At 40.0% G+C, this 21339-nt stretch overlaps 1 protein-coding gene and 1 pseudogene across 1 annotated transcript; both read left to right on the plus strand.

Annotated features, from left to right (window-relative positions):
- The first annotated feature begins 1660 nt into the window (after positions 1 to 1660).
- On the plus strand, positions 1661 to 2356 carry olig4 (oligodendrocyte transcription factor 4). The gene has a single exon (XM_088354734.1). It carries the CDS (start codon positions 1661 to 1663, stop codon positions 2354 to 2356), a length of 696 nt encoding a protein of 231 aa, XP_088210860.1.
- A 6024-nt stretch (positions 2357 to 8380) lies between these two features.
- Positions 8381 to 8516, plus strand: LOC148351282 (5.8S ribosomal RNA; annotated as a pseudogene).
- The last annotated feature ends 12823 nt before the right edge of the window (positions 8517 to 21339 follow it).

Below are 21339 nucleotides of genomic sequence, written 5' to 3' on the forward strand. Positions count from 1 at the left end.
GACATAGGGGGAGATCAGATCTGAAAGATATGAGGGGGAGAGTCCATGTATGATTTTGTATAGCAGTAGGAGAACCTTAAAATCGCATCTTAGGCTAACAGGGAGCCAATGCAGGTTAGCCAAAATTGGGGTGATGTGATCGTACTTTTTTGTCCTTGTTAAGAGCCTCGCTGCAGCATTTTGTACCAGCTGAAGACTCTTGAGTCTGGTCATCGGAAGACCGGAAAGTAGTGCATTACAGTAGTCGAGACGGGAGGTAACAAACGCATGAATTATTACTCTCAGGTATCCCAAAGTCCAAAATTAAGAGGCTTCAGCTTGTACAAAATGCTGCAGCGAGGCTTTTAACTAAGACAAGAAAGTTTGATCACATTACCTCGATTTTATTTAACCTTCATCGGCTCCCTGTTAGCTTAAAATGTGATTTTAAGGTTCTGTTGGTTGTATACAAAATAATGCAGGGACTTGCTCCCTCATATCTTTCAGATTTAATTTGGCCCTATGCTCCAGTCCGTAGCCTTTGCTCTGAAAATGCTGGTCTACTAGTGATCCAAGAAGAGCCAAGAAGAGATCCGCAGGTTCGAGAGCGTTCTCCATTCGAGCCCCGGTGCTGTGGAATGCTCTTCCCCATGAGATTTGATCGGCAGCCTCGGTGGAAATGTTTCAATCTAGGCTTAAAACACACTTTTATTCTATAGCACTTGAATAACCTATATTTTATGTTGACAATATCCGTGTATTATTTGTTATTGCAACATCCATTGCAGCCTGCTCACCCTGGAAGACAGATTACCTCATGTGCAGTCCCTTCTCAAGGTTTCTTTCGTTCTCCTCATGTTGAGGTTTTTGAGTTTTTCCTTGCCCTCATGTAGGTTTTAGATCATGGGATGGTGAAATAATAGTCTGTGGTTTGCAATAATCTGTGGTCTGTGCAGCCTTTTGAGACTCCTTGTGATTAAGAGCTATAAAAAATAAACTTGACTTGACAACTGAATAATACTGTCCAAATGTATGACGTCATATAAATACAACCAGCCAAATAAATAAATCATGCACTAAATTAAATATCTCTAAATAATTGAATAACCTATAATGATTGAAATATTAAATATGTTGATAAAGGGCTATACAAATAAACATGACTTGACTTGACGTCTTCAATGACTTAAAAGTGCTATGTAAATGCAATCCATTTAAGTGTGATTTCTCTTTTTTAACCTATTTAACTATTCGTAAAATAAGTCTTTAAGCTGGTTAACACTTGTCAAAGCTTATCTAGGTAGTATGTAATCAAAAGGTTAATGCATTGTGGTTCATCTTGGACATGTGGGTGGTTGGTTGGTGTGTAAAGAGGGGGTAAACGTGTATGTGGGAAGGTGCAACATTGTGTGTGTGTGTGTGTGTGTGTGTGTGTGTGTGTGTGTGTGTATGTGTGTGTGTGTGTTTGTGTGTGCACGCTGAGGGTGAACATGTGTCGCTTCAGCAATTGGCTATAGCTTTAAGTGTCTCATTATGCGACGTATTGTTCCTTTGTTGTCACGGCTGCATAAATAGACCCCAGTGGGCTCAGAGGATGACAGTTTAGACAGACAGGAAATAAGACTGTGGAGCAACAATACCATACCAGACTGTTTTCCCCTAATTTTTGGTGTAAATTGAGATGGAGTCCGATGCCGGTTCCACCTGCAGCCGCTCTTCAACCCCAGACCTGGTAGTGGATGACTCTGCAGGGAGCTTCTTCTCCAACAAGATGTTCCAGACGTACTACCGAGATAACTGCAAAAACCGAGAGTCCGATCAGAGCGGGGCCGGCAAGGCCAAAAGCAGATCCCAGCTCAGCAAGGAAGAAGTTCAAGACCTGAGACTAAAAGTCAACAGCCGGGAGAGAAAGAGGATGCACGACCTGAACCAGGCCATGGACGGGCTCCGGGAGGTTATGCCCTATGCTCACGGCCCTTCTGTGAGAAAGCTGTCCAAAATCTCCACCTTGCTCCTGGCCCGCAACTACATCCTCATGCTGTCCAGCTCCTTGGAGGAGATGAAAAAACTGGTAGGGGACGTTTACAGTGCCAATGCTGTGCAGGGCCGTACCGGGCATGCACCCATGCCCCCCGCCACGTCACCAGCTCACCTCCCAATGCATCCTCTCACCCAGTCTCTGCACTCCCATCATTCATCCTCGCCTCCTTCAGCCAGCTTCCTGGGCTTTCACGCTCCGGTTCAGGGACTATTGAAGGACCCGCTACACCTGGGTGGGTCTTACAGGCATTTCCCAGGTGTACCCTGCCCGTGTTCACTCTGCCAAACTTTGCCAACACCCACCTCTTCGTTGCACAGCTTGGCAATTAACAAGTAACTGACTCAACCAATGACTGTCTGTGGAGTCGGTCCTTAAAATTTGTAAATAATGTCAATACATTTTTTAAATTCTGCTGCTATGAGTCTCTTCTGTTTTCCTTTAAGAGAAATATTGGAAAAGCACAAGGGATTTCATCAAGAGTAGCAAGACTGTTTTTATCCGACAAAAACACATTGTCGACGGAATTTTTCAATGTGTCTTTTTTTTGTACAGGATTTCTATTTTCCTAAATTAAATGTCTCATGATTCTCATACTTGAGTGTTTTTTTTCATATTTTTCCATGATTGTTTTGTCATATAAATTTAATTTTATCAGTAATGGTTGATATTGGCAGATGCCAGTATGATTGGTCAAAACTGGCAGATAGTTGTGCTTGTTTTGTATATCATTTTCTTATTGTAAATGCTTTTTATAGTAACTTAACAAAATACGAAAAACTATTTTCTTGTATTTGATGTTTTTCTTTAGTAGTACTATTTTGGCTTCAAATCTAGCTACCTGCCTTCCTGTGCGAAGTTTGCATTTTTTCCACATGTTTGCGTGAGTTTCCTCCAGGCACTTCGGTTTCCTCCCAAAAACATGCATTTTAGGTTAATCGGTAGGTCCAAATATTCCCTAGGTGTGAATAAGCGTGTGAGTTGTTTGTGTCTGTGTGCCCTGTAAATGGCTAGCATAGTACAGTGTCTCCTGCTCACTGCCCAAAGATAGCTGGGTTGGGCTCAGGCACCCCCGTGACCCTTCTGAGGAAAGCGGTGCTGATAACGGATAATGGACACTGTATAAATAAAAATAATGAATATTTTAGGGGCTATTTATTATAAGGACATAACTTTTAAAAGCATATTTTTCTTGCTTTACTAGAAAAAACAGCTAAATATATATAAAAAAAGAAAAAACTATATTCTAATATCCATTTTTTCATATAATGATAACAAAAAATAATTATTTTAAGTTTTTTTTTCAGAAGAATTTAGAAGCTTATTTGTGTTTTTAGAGAAGTAAGTTAAAAAAAATAATAAAAGAACATTTTAAGGTCTATTTTTTTTATTAAATAATAATAATAATAATAATAATATTTCACAGTCCATTTTATAGGGACACACATTTTAAAAGCTTAGTTTTCATATTTTACTATTTCGCTTAATTTTTACATAAAAAGCACATGCTTTTCAAAAATATTTTTTATCCATATTATAATACAGAAATGATTTTAAAATGATTTAAAAATATGTAAGTATATATTTTACTACAGAATTTTTTTTTTTGCAAAATATAAAAATCTATTTTTAAAATGAGCAGACTATTTTGACAATTGGACAAGAATGTTTTTGCAAGGTGCACAATAAATTGCAATTTGATTATTAAAGTCTTTATTGTAAAATAGTCTCAATCCCGTGTTAAAAATTCCTTCTTTCATGCTAGATATTTGTGTGGTATGCGAGTTTCCTCCATTAATCGTGTGTTTTTGTGTTACTGTTAATAAATATAGATTTTGAAATTGAATAATATATACAAAATACAAACAAATAAACAAAGGGACATGACCTATATGGGGAACTGGGTGATGTTATAATCGACCTCTATAGCAAATATTGATAAAGAAATAAAGCCTGGAGGGTGTGCACTAAACCAACACCTGGTAATCAAGACTTTCCAATCTATTTTTCAAAGAAGTATCCAATCTTAAACATATTTTGATCGATTCTTGTAAAGCACAGAAAAAACATTTTTGTCAAAAAACTTTTATGACCATTAGGCCATGAACAGAGGAAAAAAATACAATGGTTGTGCAACAGTAGAGCATCACCTGCCTTTAAACGCAGAACCTTTTTTGGTTGGCAAGGTGGTTGAAAACAGAAAACCCAAAGAGTAAAACTGAGTCCTGATGAATATTAAAATCCTGAAATTGTGTTTATATTCAATCTCGTCCTGGTCTGGGGGAATGGAATGTCTGGGGATAAATGCTGAGTACTCTTTTTGGGGGGGATATTTTCCACATCAAAGGTAACCTACCTGACTGCCTGTGAAAGATAGTAGTCATATAAAAACGTATTAACCCCTTTGATTGGTTAGACAGACACACAAACAATCACTCACAAAGGTTTTATATCATCAACCAATGTTTAATATCACACAGTCACAACCCAATAAATATAAAATTCAGTTTTAAAATGTTGATTTGATTTATTAAGAAACAAAAAAAAATCTAGGTCTATTTCGTTCTGTGTACATTGTTACAAAGAATGACAATACAAAGGAAATTATTATTATTATTATTATCTTGTCTTATGTAAAGAAGTCAAAGTTAAGAATATCCTCCGGACTGGAGAAACATTCTGTGGATTGATGAGTTGAATTTTAAACTTTTTGGTAGGAGTTCAGCCTGTTACATCTGGCATAAAAATGGCCCCTTGTTTGACAAAAAGAACATGATGCCTACAGTAAACCATGGTGGTGGTAGTGTGATTGTCTGGTGCTGCTTTGCTGCCTCAAGACCAGGACAACTTGCTGTGAATGACTAGTGTACCAAAAGTTCCTTAAGGAGAATGTTTAGCCAGCAGTTCGTGCACTCAAACTCAACTACTCTCGGATCATGCTGCAGAACAACAATCTGAAACACCAGGACGTCCATCTCTAAATTTCTCATAACCCAAAAAATAAAATGAAGGTTCCGGAGTGGCCAAGTCAAAGCCAAAATTTAAATTTAATTGAGAGGCTGTGGTGTGACTTTAAACAGGGAGTTCATTCTAGAAAACTCTCCAATGAGGCAGATTTAAATCAACTTTGCAAAGAGTAGTAAATTCCTCCACAGTGTTGTGTAAGACTCATTACCAATTATCACCAACATTTGATTTCTGTTATTGGTGCCATATGTGACCCAACTTGTTATAAATTTCACGAGGAAATTAAGTTTACTTGGGATGTGACTCGGTTGCTGACCTCTCCCAGGGCAAAAGTGTGACAGAAGGCCAACACAATGCGACGACACAGAAGCTGAATGTGGCGTTCTTGAGCCGGGGGACCATCCATCTTTACCTCAACAGGGTGTAGGCGATGAAAGGAGGATGCAGGCGCCGGGAAGGCGCCTTACTTTTGTCTGATGCAGGCTGGGGAAATCGCAATGTCCTTATATGCTAGGACAACTATTTGTCACTTTCTCATAATGACTTGCTTATCACAACACAAAGGATCACTTGAAGCGGAGAGCATCGAGTGGCTAGTCCACCCAGATTTTCAAGAAAATTTCCTTAAGTCTCAAACAGATTTTTTTAATGAAATACAAATCTCAGGGCAATACTCTCTGTACTCACGTATTTATTGTGTGTGTATATATATATATATATATATATATATATATATATATATATATATATATATATATATATATATATATATATATATATATATATGTATATATATATATATCTATATATATATATATATATATATATATATATATATATATATATATATATATATATATATATATATATATATATATATATATATATATATATATATATATATATATATATATATATATATATATATATATATATATATATTTATATATATATATATATATATATATATTTATATATATATATATATACAGTGCATCCGGAGAGTATTCACAGCGCTTCACATTTTCCACATTTTGTTATGTTACAGCCTCATTCCAAATTGTATTAATTTAATCTCTTATCTTAAAATTCTAGACAAAATACTCCATTATGACAATGTGAAAACATTTTTTTTGTTGCTTTTTTTGAATTTATTGAAAATAGAAAACTAAGAAATCACATTTACATAAGTATTCACAGCCTTTGCTTAATACTTTGTTGATCCACCTTTGGCAGCAAATACAGCCTCAAGTCTTTTTGAATATGATCCCACAAGTTTAGCACATTTATCTTCAGGCAGTTTTGCCCATTCTTCTTTGCAATAAGTGTCAAACTCAATCAGGTTGGATGGGAGACGTTTGTGCACAGCCATTTTCAGATCTCTCCAGAGATGTTCGATCGGATTCAAGTCTGGACTCTGGCTGGGCCACTCCAGGACATTCACGGTGTGGTTCTGAAGCCAATCTTTTGAGATCTTGGCTGTGTGCTTTGGGTCGTTGTCCTGCTGAAAAATGAACCTTTGCCCCAGCCTGAGGTCAAGAGCGCTCTGGAGCAGGTTTTCATCCAGGATATATATTGCTGCATTCATTTTTCCTTCTATCCTGACTAGTCTGCCAGTTCCTGCTGCTGAAAAACATCCCCACAGCATAATGCTGCCACCACCTTGCTTCACTGTTGGGATGGTATTGGCCTGGTGATGAGCGGTGCCTGGTTTCCTCCAAACATGGCGCCAAAGAGTTCAATCTTTGTCTCATCAGACCAGAGAATTTTGTTTCTCATGGTCTGAGAGTCCTTCAGGTGCTTTTTGGCAAATTACAGACGGGCTTCCATGTTCCTTTTACTAAGGAGCGGCTTTCGTCTGGCCACTCTACCATACAGGCCTGATTGGTGGATTGCTGAAGAGATGGTTGTCCTTCTGGAAGGCTCTCTTCTCTCCACAGAGGAACGCTGGAGCTCTGACAGAGTGACCATCGGGTTCTTGGTCACCTCCCTGACTAAGGGCCCGGTCACACAGCCGTTTGCGTCTGTATCGCGGGTAAAATTTTGCGTTTTTTTTTTGCCCATGGTTGCCCGCGATGGAAAATGCGCAAAATTGGCCAATCCGCTGTTCATCGGTGGTATGCCCGCAAAACAGACGCCGGCGACTGTTCCGCTTCCTCATCGCGTCATTTCCGCGTCATTTTCTCGTGTGGACCACGGGTATAAAAGCTCCCGAGCCGGTGTTGTTCCCCAATCCGACTCCTACGCAACTACGCCGTGATTCAGCCTCGATACGCCCGTGAAAGGCTGTGTACCCGTGCTCTATAGTATTGAGTAGCGCAAAACGTTTTCGCGCTGCCAACCGCGCATGAATTTCCGACCGCGTGTTAAGCACTGCTGTATCTCGTCTGTATAGCGATCTCAAAGCGTCCAATAGCATCCGCCTCACAGGCAGGAATTTCTGACCGTGATTCAGCCGCAAACGGCTGTGTGACCGGGCCCTAAGGCCCTTCTTCACCGATCGCTCAGTTTAGAAGGCCGGCCAGCTCTAGGAAGAGTCCTGGTGGTTCCAAATGTCTTCCATTTACGAATAATGGAGGCCACTGTGCTCATTGGGACCTTCAAAGCAGCAGATTTTTTTCTGTATCCTTCCCCATATTTGTGGGTCAAGATAATTCTGTCTCGCAGGTCTACAGACAGTTCTTTTGACTTCATGCTTGGTGTTTGTGCTCTGACATGCACATTCAACTGTGGGACCTTATATAGACAGGTGTGTGCCTTTCCAAATCATGTCCAATCAACTGAATTTACTGCAGGTGGACGCCAATTAAGCTGTAGAAAGATCTCAAGGATGATCAGTGGAAAAAAGATGCACCTGAGCTCAATTTTGAGCTCTATGGCAAAGGCTGTGAATACTTATGTAAATGTGATTTCTTAGTTTTTTATTTTTAATAAATTCAAAAAAAGTTTAAAAAAAACTTTTTCACGTTGTCATAATGGAGTATTTTGTGTAGAATTTTGAGATAAGAGAATTTGTAATGAGGCTGTAACATAACAAAATGTGGAAAAAGTGAAGCGCTGTGAAAACTTTCCAGATGCACTGTATATATATATATATATATATATATATATATATATATATATATATATATATATAATATATATATATATATATATATATATATATATATATATATACATATATATATATACACAGTGGGACCTCGCTACTTCGCGGTTCGACGTTCGCGGTCTGTAATGGTTTAAAAAAAAAAAAAAATTCAATGTCGTCCTGGTCTGGGGGAGTGGAATGTCTGGGCTCGCTCATGGGAGCGACGGAACGGCACCCGCGGTAAAAACCCTGTCGTGAATTTGTCTCTGATCGTCCCAGGCGGACGACTAATCGCCCAGCTGTACGACTCTTAGCGGTGGATCACTCGGCTCGTGCGTCGATGAAGAACGCAGCTAGCTGCGAAAACTAATGTGATTTGCAGCTGCGATTGGCTGGCAACCACTTCAGGGTGTCCCCTGCCCACTGCCTGGAGATGGCTCGGATGGGCTCCAGCCCCCCCGCGACTCTAATAAGGATAAGCGGTCCAGATAATGAGGTGAGATGAGATTTATTTATTCTTTTCTCTTTGAAGGGTCGTTGCTACTTCGTAGATTTTCATTTTTTGCGGGTGGTTTTGGTCCCCATTAACCGTGATAACCGAGGTCTTACTGTATATACAGCGCTTCACTTTTTCCACATTTTGTTATGTTACAGCCTCATTCCAAATTGTATTAATGTAATCTCTTATCTCAAAATTCTACACAAAATACTCCATTATGACAATGTGAAAAAGTTTTTTTAACTTTTTTTGAATTTATTAAAAATAGAAAACTAAGAAATCACATTTACATAAGTATTCACAGCCTTTGCCATGAAGCTCAAAATGGAGCTCAGGTGCATCTTTTTTCCACTGATCATCCTTGAGATCTTTCTACAGCTTAATTGGAGTCCACCTGCAGTAAATTCAGTTGATTGGACATGATTTGGAAAGGCACACACCTGTCTATATAAGGTCCCACAGTTGAATGTGCATGTCAGAGCACAAACACCAAGCATGAAGTCAAAAGAACTGTCTGTAGACCTGCGAGACAGGATTGTCTTGAGGCACAAATCTAGGGAAGGATACAGAAAAATTTCTGCTGCTTTGAGGGTCCCAATGAGCACAGTGGCCTCCATTATTGGTGAATGGAAGACATTTGGAACCACCAGGACTCTTCCTAGAGCTGGCCGGCCTTCTAAACTGAGCGAAGAGGGGCCTTAGTCAGGGAGGTGACCAAGAACCCGATGGTCACTCTGTCAGAGCTCCAGCGTTCCTCTGTGGAGAGAAGAGAGCCTTCCAGAAGGACAACCATCTCTGCAGCAATCCACCAATCAGGCCTGTATGGTAGAGTGGCCAGACGAAAGCCACTCCTTAGTAAAAGGAACATGGAAGCCCTTCTGGAATTTGCCAAAAAGCACCTGAATGACTCTCAGACCATGAGAAAAAAAAATATCTGGTCTGATGAGACAAAGATTGAACTCACAGCCAAGATCTCAAAAGATTGGCTTCAGAACCACTCTGTGAATGTCCTGGAGTGGCCCAGCCAGAGTCCAGACTTGAATCCGATCGAACATCTCTGGAAAGATCTGAAAATGGCTGTGCACAACCTGATTGAGCTTGAGACTTATTGCAAAGAAGAATGGGCAAAACTGCCTAAAGATAGGTGTGCTAAACTTGTGGGATCATATTCAAAAAGACTTGAGGCTGTATTTGCTGCCAAAGGTGGATCAACAATGTATTAAGCAAAGGCTGTGAATACTTATGTAAATGTCATTTCTTTGTTTTCTATTTTTAATAAATTCAAAAAAAGTAAAAAAAAAAAAACTTTTTCACATACTTTTTCAATACTGTCTCAGTCGGATGCAGAAATTACAATTCATGCGTTTGTTACCTCCCTTCTCGATTACTGTAATGCACTACTCTCTGGTCTCCCAAAGTCTAGAATCAAGTCTCTTCAGCTGGTAAAAAATGCCGCAGCGAGGCTTTTAACTAGGACAAAAAAGTCCGATCACATAACACCGATTTTGGCTAACCTGCATTGGCTCCCAGTTAGCCTTAGATGTGATTTCAAGGTTCTCTTAGTATTATACAAAATCATACATGGACTTACTCCCTCTTATCTTTCAGATCTGATTTGCCCCTATGTCCTGGTCCGAAGCCTACGATCTGAGAGTGCCGGTCTTCTTTTGATCCCAAGAGCAAAGAAGTGTTCTGCTGGTTCGAGAGCGTTCTCCATCCGAGCACCGGTGCTGTGGAATGCTCTTCCCCCTGAGATCCGATCTGCAACCTCAGTGGAAATGTTTAAATCTAAGCTAAAAACTCACTTCTACTCCATAGCATATGAATAACCTACTCTTCTCGTCGACTGAAAAATAGTCTGTGTAATATAGTGTAATAACCTGTGAAGCCCTTTGAGACTCTTCGTGATTTAGGGCTATACAAATAAAAATGACTTGACTTGACTTGACATTGTCATAATGGAGTATTTTGTGTTGAATTTTGAGATAAGAGATTAAATTAATACAATTTGGAATGAGGCTGTAACATAACAAAATGTGGAAAAAGTGAAGCGCTGTGAATACTTTGCGGATGCACTGGGGGGAAAAAAAATAATAATAATATATATATATATATATATATATATATATATATGTGTGTGTGTGTGTGTGTATTACCTAAAGAAAAAAAACAATGTTACAGTATTAAAAAAACATTTAAGTTGTGGTTTAAAATATGTATTCAACGAAAGTATCTGTGGCCAATTCAATGTAAGTATATTGTTTTAATACTTCTTCAGTACAATATAGAACAGGGGTGTGAAACTCACATGGTAGAATTAAAACTCTTATGGGGGCCGCAATACTAGATTAAAGAGAAAGGAAGAGGGAGAGAAACAAAATATGAGAAAGAAAGAAATAATGAGCAAGAGAAAGATAGAATGTGAAAAAGAGAAAAAATAAACAAAAGAAAGAAGGAATGCAAGATAAAAAACATAAAAAACAAAGAAAGTGAGAATGAGTAAGAGAAAGATAGAGAGATTTAGAAAGAGAGAGAAAGAGTGAAAGGAAGAAATGGAAAAAGAAAGAAAGCAAGAGAAAGAAAGATAAAAACAAAGAAAGATAGAGCAAAAGCGAGAGATACAAACAAAATAACTGAAAGACTGACAGATTGAGTGAGAAAAAGAGAAGGGGGAAAGAGAAAAAGACAAAAAGACAGAAGAGAGACAAGAAGAAATAATGAAGGGGGCACTAAAAGAGAAAGAGAGGATGTGAGAAAAAGAGAGAGATAGAAAGAGATTGCAAATGAGAGAAGACAAAGACAAACAAAGAGAAATAAAGAGAACAAAGAAGGGAAGGGAGAAATAGTGAGATAGAGAAAGAGAGTATAAGAGAGAGGCAGATGGAGAAAAAGAAAAGGAGAAACCGGCAGAGAGAGAGACAGACACAGAGAGAGAGAGAGAGAGTGAGAGAGACATACAGACACAGAGAGAGACATACAGACACAGAGAGAGAGAGAGAGAGAGAGAGAGAGAGAGAGAGAGAGAGAGAGAGAGAGAGAGAGAGAGAGAGAGAGAGAGAGAGAGAGAGAGAGACAGAGTGTCTTGGTAGGTAGCGCCTGGCATTCTCAAGCTGCAGCTCTTTTTTCTCTTGCACTATTCTCAGCCTTGTCTCATGGGCCAGATTAAAACCCTTGGTGGGCCTAATCAGACTTGTGGCCCACATGTTTTACACCTATGATATTGAACATGAGCAAACTGGTTCATAAACAGAGTTGTGCTACAACACTGAACAGGTAAAACATTTGCACTTAAAAAGAGCTAATTGTTTCCACTATATGATGGTAGCACACGCGAATGTATGTCAAAATCTGCCAATTTATCTTGTAACTTGTTGTTTTCTGGCAATGTATTGTAGTCAGCATCCAAAAATTACCTGTTGATAGGACTAATCCTTCAAAGATATCTATTTTTTGTTATGACCCCTAAAGAAAACCACATTTATGTGTGTTTAATGAACATTTTTGTATTTTTAATTAAAATAAATAACTCGATATTTGAGTGTGCATTATACACAAGGTTTTACCATACTTGTGCAATGATTGCTCTGTGCCAACCAAGCGCTAAAGATTGAATGAAATGGGAATAAAACCCGGGTCGTGGCGTTGAGAGGGGGGGGGATTTTTTAAGGGTTATTGTTCTTTCTTCTTTATTCACTATCGTGGCGTTGAGAGTGCCAAATTCTAACCACTGGACAGCCGGTGATGTTGACGACGTATAAAAAGGCAGTGGGTCTTATCTCACTTTTACACTATTTTCAGTCACGGTATGAGAGAATGAAGAAAGCAAAAATTTGTCCAGGAAGATATAAATAAACACAAACAAAAGATAAACATCTCTTTAGTCTATCTGATGATAAATCGGACTTTGAAGGACATTACAAACATAAATTGTAAATTTCATTTTGGCACAATAAATAAAATGTTGTGATGATGAGAAAGAATCTGATGCCTTTTCGCACGTCATATATATAATTGTTTTTCAACTGGTGGATCGGGACATAAAAGAGGGTAGCTGACCCGTTTTTAGTGTGTCGCGAGCCTTTCCCTTGCAAAATTATTCTAAGAAACAAAAACAACTGACGCTCAACTACACTTCTTAACACTAGGTGGCAAGAAGTGGATATTTCTTGATTTGGGTTGTGACTTGAAATTAATTTAGCGCTGTGTGCTAGTCCAGCCTCCTCATGTGCAGTTTGCATAGGCTTTCTCCAGGCAAAGTTTCCTTCCACATTTAAAAAAGAAATGCATGTCGGGTTAATTGGTCAGTTCAAATTGTCGCTAGGTGTGAATGAGCAAGCGAGTTGTCTCTGTGTGCCCTGCAACTGGCTCGCAATCAGTCAGGGTGTCCCCTGGCGACTGCCCAAAGATGGCTGGGATGGGGTACAGCACTCCGGCGACCCTACTGAGGATAAGCGCCGCAGAAAATGGATGGATGGATGATAGTCTATATATTTTTGCAGGGTATTTACATCATTTTTTTGTTTGTTTTGTTTTCACTGGATGAAAGTATTTCTCTTTTACACACTGTTCCTTTAAAGCAGGGGTCTCAGACTCGCAACCCGGTGGCCAATTGCGGCTCCCAGGATTATACTTTGAGGCTGTGCCTTAATTTGAAAGTTAAAGGGACAGTGTGCATTATTTGCCCTCTAGATGTCGCTGTATTCGGTAGTGCCACCAAAAACAATTCCTAAAAGCACAACAAAAGAAAAACAAAGTACGGAGACTCAACGTGACCAAAATGCACCTTATTACTTTTGAAAAGAAGAGAAAACAAGAAAAGAAAAAAGAATTTAAAAAAGAATTTAAAAAAGAAAAGAAAAAAGAACAAAAAAGGAAAATGAAAATAAAAGAAATGAAAAAAAAATATACAAAAAATCTCAAGGATAAAAGTAACCGCTTACACAATCAAATTGCTATAGGTGCTTTTCTAGGGCTTCTGGATATTTAAAAATTGTCATGTGGCTTTTTATCATAGAGTGTATCAATGATGTGCATAGATTGGTTGAAGAAGGGGGGGGGGGGGGGGGGATTTTTAAGGGTTATTGTTCTATCTTCGTTATTCATTATCCATTATCCGTTATCGGTCAGTTCCCATAGAAAGGATTTTTTTGTGTTTTACAGCCAAAACGAAGTTTGTTGGTGAGACACCCTGAATATAAACTGAAGGTAAATATAACTGAAGGTTGTGTCCTATATGGTATATACTAGCCTGAACATGTATTAAATTCCCGGCTTTGAGCAGAAAAACAATCTGCTCCAAATGTGGAAATTAAATGAATAAGTGAACAGTATCTTTTATGTCAGAGACATAAAGTACGCAGTCATAAAAAGAGCCATATATGGCGAGACACAGGTCCCTAACCCTTGTTATAGCCCTTTGCACCAAAGACTAACTTTGGCTTCAAAAATGTTGGAGACTCCTGCTCAACTGATCGCTGGAAAATATTAAGAATAATGATCAAGGTTTTTTTTTGCCAATTTTGTTTACTTCGGACAATTACAAGCAGCTCACCACTCAAAGCCTAATGATACACTATTTTGCCGCGGCACACTGTTTGAGAATTATTGGTGTAGGCTACCTAAATCGATGAATCAGCTAAAATATAAAAGGCAGATGAGGATCATTTTGGCAAACAAGGCCACAATGACCTGCCTTTACTTAGCAACAAATCAAGCGTGTAAAATACATGCTTATCCTCCCACGGCTGACAGATGAGCCGCAGATCAGGGGAGAAATGAAGAGATGTAACTAATTCATACCCACCTTCCCCACTGAGCCCCGCCCCGGTCCCTTCTCCCGAGGGCCCTGAATGGGCTTCCACAATAGCCATGCGTGGGACACAAAGGCCTGGGGTGTCCGAGCTCTCGTGCCTGAGACGTTCCCCCCCCCCCCCCCCTCCTCTATTCAATCTACATTTCATCATGGTAACAAGCGCTGTCAGGCCAAAAAGGCTCGACACCCTCACTCCAGCACAAAGGCGGTTAACGCTAATATATGAGCCTATTGACACTGTAAGGAGCCCCTGTCAGTGCTGGGGAATTGTCAGCTGTGGGATGTCTCAGTGGGGGGAGGCAGCTGCTAGCAAGAGCGGGCAGCGCAGCTTCTGGCGTGGGGGGCAACGGTTGCTGCGTCCCCTGACGCAGGGACTTCAGGTCCTTTCCTCCCTCTTCTATCGGGGCACAGGTGGGAATGGGAAGCGAAACACATTGCACATATTAGTAGAAAGCAGCCCCCCTTTGGTCAAGGTGGATAATTGGAGACGTTGACTTGAGCAAAGCTGGTGTTTCCTGATCGGCAACAGATGGTGCGAACCCACGGTGTGGCATCAGAGCGCGCTGCGCAATGGATATCCGTCTTAAATCATACAACATGGGCAGATCCTCAGTGAACGATAATAGTCAGCCTCTGCTGTCACCAAGATGATGGTTAGCAGGCTTAGCAGCTTTTGGTCATGATGATGCATGACGGACAATGGCTGAGAAAAAAATATCTCAAAAATCACTTCTATTTTTTCAAATGTTTGGCCCATACCAGGGTTTCCACATGCAAAGCGAGTTTTTGGAGAGGTCTGAACAATCATAAGGTCTGAACAATCATAACCTGAACTTCACTTTGCCAATAGTGATGAGTATCAATTGAACCTTCATATGTCTTCTTGGCTCTTGGGATCACTAAGAAGACCAGTATTTACCAAGGCAGGAACATAGAGGGAGATTCATTTGACATATATGAGTGAGCAAGTCAAATCATAATTTTGCATAGTACCAACAGAACCTTAAAATCACATCTGAAGCTGGCAGGGAGCCAATGCAGGTTTGCTAAAATCGGGGTAATGTTATCAAACTTTCTCTTCTTAGTTATAATCCTTGCGACAGCATTTTCATCAGTTGCTTGACTTGTCACTGAAAGAAAGCAAATATAATAAACAATGGCATGCTTTTTGCGAAAATAAAATTGGTCAACCCACTTGACAAGGTCTAACAAGTTTAAAAAAATGTAACGAAGAACATGTGACATGTTCAAACCTTGCCAGTTCAACTCATTAATTCTATAATATTATTAACAGATGGTTCTGTCAACTGATTCAGAATCTGATCAATAGAGAATCACTTGTCTGACTTGGCTCCCTCAATCTGGATTGACAGAGTTAATTGGGTGGAAGAAAAAAAAATAAGGCAAAGGAGACTGGACATAGGATACATATTGGTGGGCATATGCACACATGGTGTAGCGTCTGGACAAAGGCAATCTTCAGTTAAGGAACACTACGCTGTGTTCCCCTCACCCCCCCTTTTGGCTTCGTACAGCTAACAGACAACAGCCGCCCACTCAAAGGAAAAAAAAAGGATACATACTAATGAGTGGAAAGCACAGCTGTTTATTTGCTTGCATGGGTTGGGGGTCAGGAAATCCATGCAACCTCCCGTCTCGATTACTGTAATGTACTACACTCCGGTCTCCCGAAGTCCAAAATCAAGAGCCTGCAGCTGGTACAAAATGCTGCAGCAAGGCTTTTAACTAAAACAAGTAGGTTTGATCACATTGCAATGATTTTAGCTAACCTGCATTTGCTCCCTGTTAGCTTAAGATGTGCTGTTAACGTTCAGTTGGCATGATACAAAATCATGCATGGACTTGCTCCCTCATATCTCTCGGATTAATTTTCCCCCTATGTTCTGGAGCCTTCTCTCTGAAAATGCTGGTCTACCAGTGATCCCAAGAACCAAGAATAGAACCGCAGGTTCAAGAATGTTCTCCACCTGGGCCCTGGTGTTGTGGAATGCAATAATCTATTGTCTGAGCAGCCTTTTGAGACTCCTTGTGATAAAGAGCTATACAAATAAACATGACTAGACAGTAAAACGTTTTTTTTTCTATGTATATATAGCTTTTTTCTCTGCCAATCAAATAATGAATACTATGTAAATTCATTAATTTAAATCCGACTGTGCCTCACCAATTGGACCCTCTCTGTAGATAGGAAAAAAATAATTTTTCATGGTTATTAGAGTAGCTACCGAAACTGTTCCTACTAATATACGGGTACATTTGAGAAAATCCGTCAGATTTGTTCACTTAAAAACAGTTGTCATTATAATAATAATAATAATTTCCTTTGTATTGTCATTCTTTGTAACAATGTACACAGAACGAAATGTCGATACACCTGACCCGTTGTAGCGAGCCAATGCAGCCGCAGCCAACAGAGGGCGCCGCCATTTTACCAATGTTATAAGTCTTAGGTTTGACTCGGCCGAGGCGCGAACCAGCGACCTCCCAGTCTTAAAGCGTTATGTGACTATAATTAGTACACAAGTAAAGTACAGTTTTAAGTAATACAATTTTTGTATAGTTATAATTTTAAAGGTGGGGCCTGTTATTTGGAAAACTTAAGCTTTCAATTATGACTGTAAGCCAGAAGATAGCAACAGAATACAACTATTGAACAAACTCTTATTTTTTCATCCTTTGGGGGCTTTGCTCTGCCCCGAAAAGGCCTGATAAAAGAAAAAGAAAAGCGCATGGGTGTAATTGAAAATAAAGCATCAGGGCTCTTAGAACTCATTTGGGCATTGTTAACTCATACTTATTAGAGAAGATATTTAACTTTCAACTTTTTGTGGACACCTTAAACTACGCACCCCACCTTGAAGGTACCGTATTTTCCGCACTATAGGGTGCACCGGGTTATAGGGCGCACCCCCAAAAAATAGTTTTTGGTCCTATATCTTCCATAGATAAGGCGCACCGGATTATAAGGCTTTTTTGGTTTGAACAATTTTATTGACACTATTAACAGCAAATAAACAATGTGAGGTCTGAACAATTTTTCTCGATAATTTTAGCAGCAATTAAGCATATTCACAATTTCGTTATATCTGACAATATGACATTTTAACAATTTTTTCAACATTTTTAACAGCAATTAATGGTTTGAACAAATTCATTGACACTAATAACAGAAAACAATCTTGTCAATCTCAACAGCAATCAAGCACATTCAGAATATTATATTTCAATATGACGTTTAACAGCAAACACAATGTGAGGTTTGAACAACCCTTCTCTAAAATCTTAATAGCAATCAAGCGTATTCACAATTTCGTTGTATAACATCTTTGATAGTGTCAATAGATTCGTCCAGGCCAAAGTGTTTTTGTTCTGAACAAATCCACCGACACCAACAGCAGCAAAACAAATACGACAATCTCAACAGCCATCACGCATATTCACAATTTTGTTATATCAGACGATATGACATGACGATATGACATTTTAACACTTTTTTCTGACATTTTCAACATCAATTAAACAATTTCAGTGTTAATATCTTTTAATAGTAGTTAACCAAAGTGTAAAGGGCAAAACTATTGTGCAAGGGCATAGCTCTGTCATCCCACCCTCCCAAGCAGCATCCTCCAGTCCTCTTTGTGGGTCCTCTCCCTTCTTACTTCTACTTTCCACAACCCAGGCCGTTGCTGCCGGGACGCCCACAGTGTAGCCCCGATTCCCCACTCCGGGTGGGTGCAGACGATTCTTCTTTATGTTGCCATTTGGAGCACAGCCACTGGGGGGATCTGCCTGCACTTCCATACCAGCAGGTTTCTAGAGGTCCAGATGGCGTCCTTGATGGCGGCGAGAGTGAGCCAATCCCTGGCAAAGTCGTTCCGAGACCTCCGAGACCGACTCACCCCGTAAAGCACGTACTGTGCATCAGGTACCTCCCCTGCTGGCAAGTCCGGGAATTTTCCTAGTTGGTCGGCCATTGTCCACAAGTTCTCGGCAGCGCTGCACTCACAAAAAAGGTGCCTCACCGACTCCTGGGCGCCACAGCCAGGTCGAGGGCATGTCGAAGTCGCTGACATTCCTCGGTGGTGCATTACGGCTCTGACTGGGAGAACCTCATGAGCCACCATCCATGACAAGTCTCGTAGTCTGTTTGGGAGGGCAGGATGATTCACGTTGCTCCAAACCGTTGTAAGTTCGCCAAACGCAAGCCCCCGCACAGGACTTACTGTTGCTCGCTTTTGCACAATAGCAATAAGTGCCCTGTGGTTTTGTAAAGTGTGACTTTCTTGTGTTTCTAAATCAAACTTCTTTAAAAAATCCCGAATAAAGAGATGTGTTGGTGGCAAGTTAAATGAAACTGGAATCAAACGATTGTTTGGTACAAGCTTTAGCTTCCGCAAATATGAGCCCATCCAGAACCGGGTCATCGCTTGACTTTTCGGGTTGTTGGGTGGGCCCACAGCGTTTTGGAAGTGGAGAGAGATATATTTGCTTCCCAAGAAAAGCTGTAGATCAGGCACTCCTTTCCCCCCTTTTTCCTTTTTCTTTTTCATTGTATCTCTTTTTATCCTTTCCCACTTTGAGCCCCAGACAAAGCGAAAGATGGCTCGGTCCAGTTGTAACAGCACGTTTCTTTTGGGCATAAAAACTAAACTGATTGATAAAAGCAGTGGGAGGATGATCGCTTTGATGATTAGGACCTTCCCCTCTATTGTCAGTTTTCTTAGTGACCAAAAAACAAGTCTTTGCTTAACTTTCCTTGTCACGTCATCCCAGTTGGTCTTGCCTCCTCCATCTGCATTGAATTTTATCCCTAGGATTTTCTGGTCTGTCTTTAACAACGTCAGTGGGAGTCCTGCCTTTTCTGTCTGTTTCCACGTTCCATAAAACTTCTCTTTTCTCTATTTAGCCTTGACCCAGACGCCTTCCCAAACAGGTCAGTCAAGTCAAGGGCTCTTCCAACAGATGCGCGGTCAGTACATAAAATATTGAAATCATCCATGTACAAAACACACTTGGTAATTTGTCCCCCACTTCCTGGGATATTGATCCCTTCGACAAATCTATCTTTTCTTAACATTTGTGCCAAAGGTTCTATGCAAAGAACACAGAGAAGTTGAGACATAGGGCAACCTTGACGCACACCGCAGTTGATCTCGATTGCTTCTGATAAATTCCCGTTAATCATGAATTTGCTGTAAATGTCTCGGTATAGCAGTCCCACCCACTTGATGTATTTTTGGGGAAAACCACATTTTTCTAATACCCTGAAGAGGTATTGGTGCGAGACTCGATCAAAGGCTTTTTCAAAGTCTAGGTTTAGGACCGCTAGTCGCATGTTTCTGTCTCTCGCATAACACATGGTGTCATGGATCAGCATGAGACTGTCGCTGATCTTCCTTCCCACGATGGCACAGGTTTGGTCCGGATCAACTAAGTCTCCCAAGACTACAGACATTCGTGTTGCTAGAAGCTTGCTGAAAATTTTACAGTCCACGTTTAAAAGCGTTATTGGTCGCCAGTTTTTTAAATCAATTTTGTCTCCTTTTTTTGTGCAATAGAAAGGCGCTACAATGGGAACGTTGACAAAACAGTCAGATGATTCAGTCCAACTGATTACCCCCTTAACATTCCCAAAGTTTGCAAAGAAGCAAATACGTGTCATAGACACGTGCGGATGCGGTGCCCGTACGATGTCACTCAAATGCATCATTTCAAATATCATTCGGAAGGTTAAAGTCTTGGGATTCAAGAAATGCCAAACATTTCTTAGTTTCTATTTTCTTTTTCGCTCGCAACTTTACTGTGCATATGACAATAAACACTTGGAATTGAGTTTAATTCACTCAACTCATCACAGCAACATCAAGATCGTTCTAAAACAAGATACCGGGAAAATATAAAGCCGCATAGCTCACCTAAGTTCTCACGTTCAATAATGATACGCAATCATAGTCTTCTTACAACCGTGAGTGAAGTAAATCCAGGAGAGTAAATTATTTGCAAATACAGACTAATAAAACATGTTTCTTTATGGTGTACTTTAGCAAGCTTGCTAAGCTTGCTACGCCATTGCTAAACTCTGCCAATTGCAGGGTTTGTTTTGGCCATCTAGTCAATCCGAGGCTCCGAATAACTTCAGCCAATAGCGATCGATTTAACGGATGATTGACACATCTTTTTCGGCAAATTGCAGGGTTTGTTTTGGCCCTCTAGCCAATCCGAGGCTCTGAATAACTTCAGCCAATAGTGATCGATTTAACAGATGATTGACACATCTTTTTCGGCCAATTTCAGGGTTTGTTTCGGCCCTCTAGCCTATCCGAGGCTCCAAATAACTTTAGCCAATAGTGATCAATTCAAATGATGATTGACACATTGGTTAGCCAATGAAACGCCGGTATATAAATCCCAGCATACACCGCGGACTACTCCACGTTCGGGGGAAAATCGAGTCGGCGGCTGTTGCGTAAGTTGCAAGACCTTGTGATTTAATGTTGATCCATAAATAAGACGCACTGTATTATAAGGCGCATGGTCAGCTTTTGAAAAAAATTAAGACTTTTAGGTGCGCCTTATAGTGCGGGATTTACGGTACTTTTAAATTGTAGGGTAATACTGTAATTACAAACAAAAAACATTTTCGTTGCAACTTTCTTGATTCACTTGTTAGGAATTATTTAGACTAACTATTCAAATATTATTTCCAAATGCAGGGCACAGAAAAAAACATGAAAGAAGTGTGTCATTGATGATAGAGGGAAAAATGCCTGTTAAATTATCAGTTTAAAAAAAAAATGTACATGTATATTTTTTTAAAAATCAGAATTTCATAATATAAATGTCCTTTAAGGCCCGGTCACACATGCTTTCACGGGCGCATCGAGACTGAATCATGGCCAGAAATTTCTGCCCGTGAAGCAGACGCGGTGGAA

Source organism: Urocampus carinirostris, chromosome 15 (genome assembly GCF_059441175.1).
Source record: "Urocampus carinirostris isolate Australia breed hairy pipefish chromosome 15, RoL_Ucar_1.0, whole genome shotgun sequence".
In the NCBI taxonomy this organism is placed as follows: Eukaryota; Metazoa; Chordata; class Actinopteri; order Syngnathiformes; family Syngnathidae; genus Urocampus; species Urocampus carinirostris.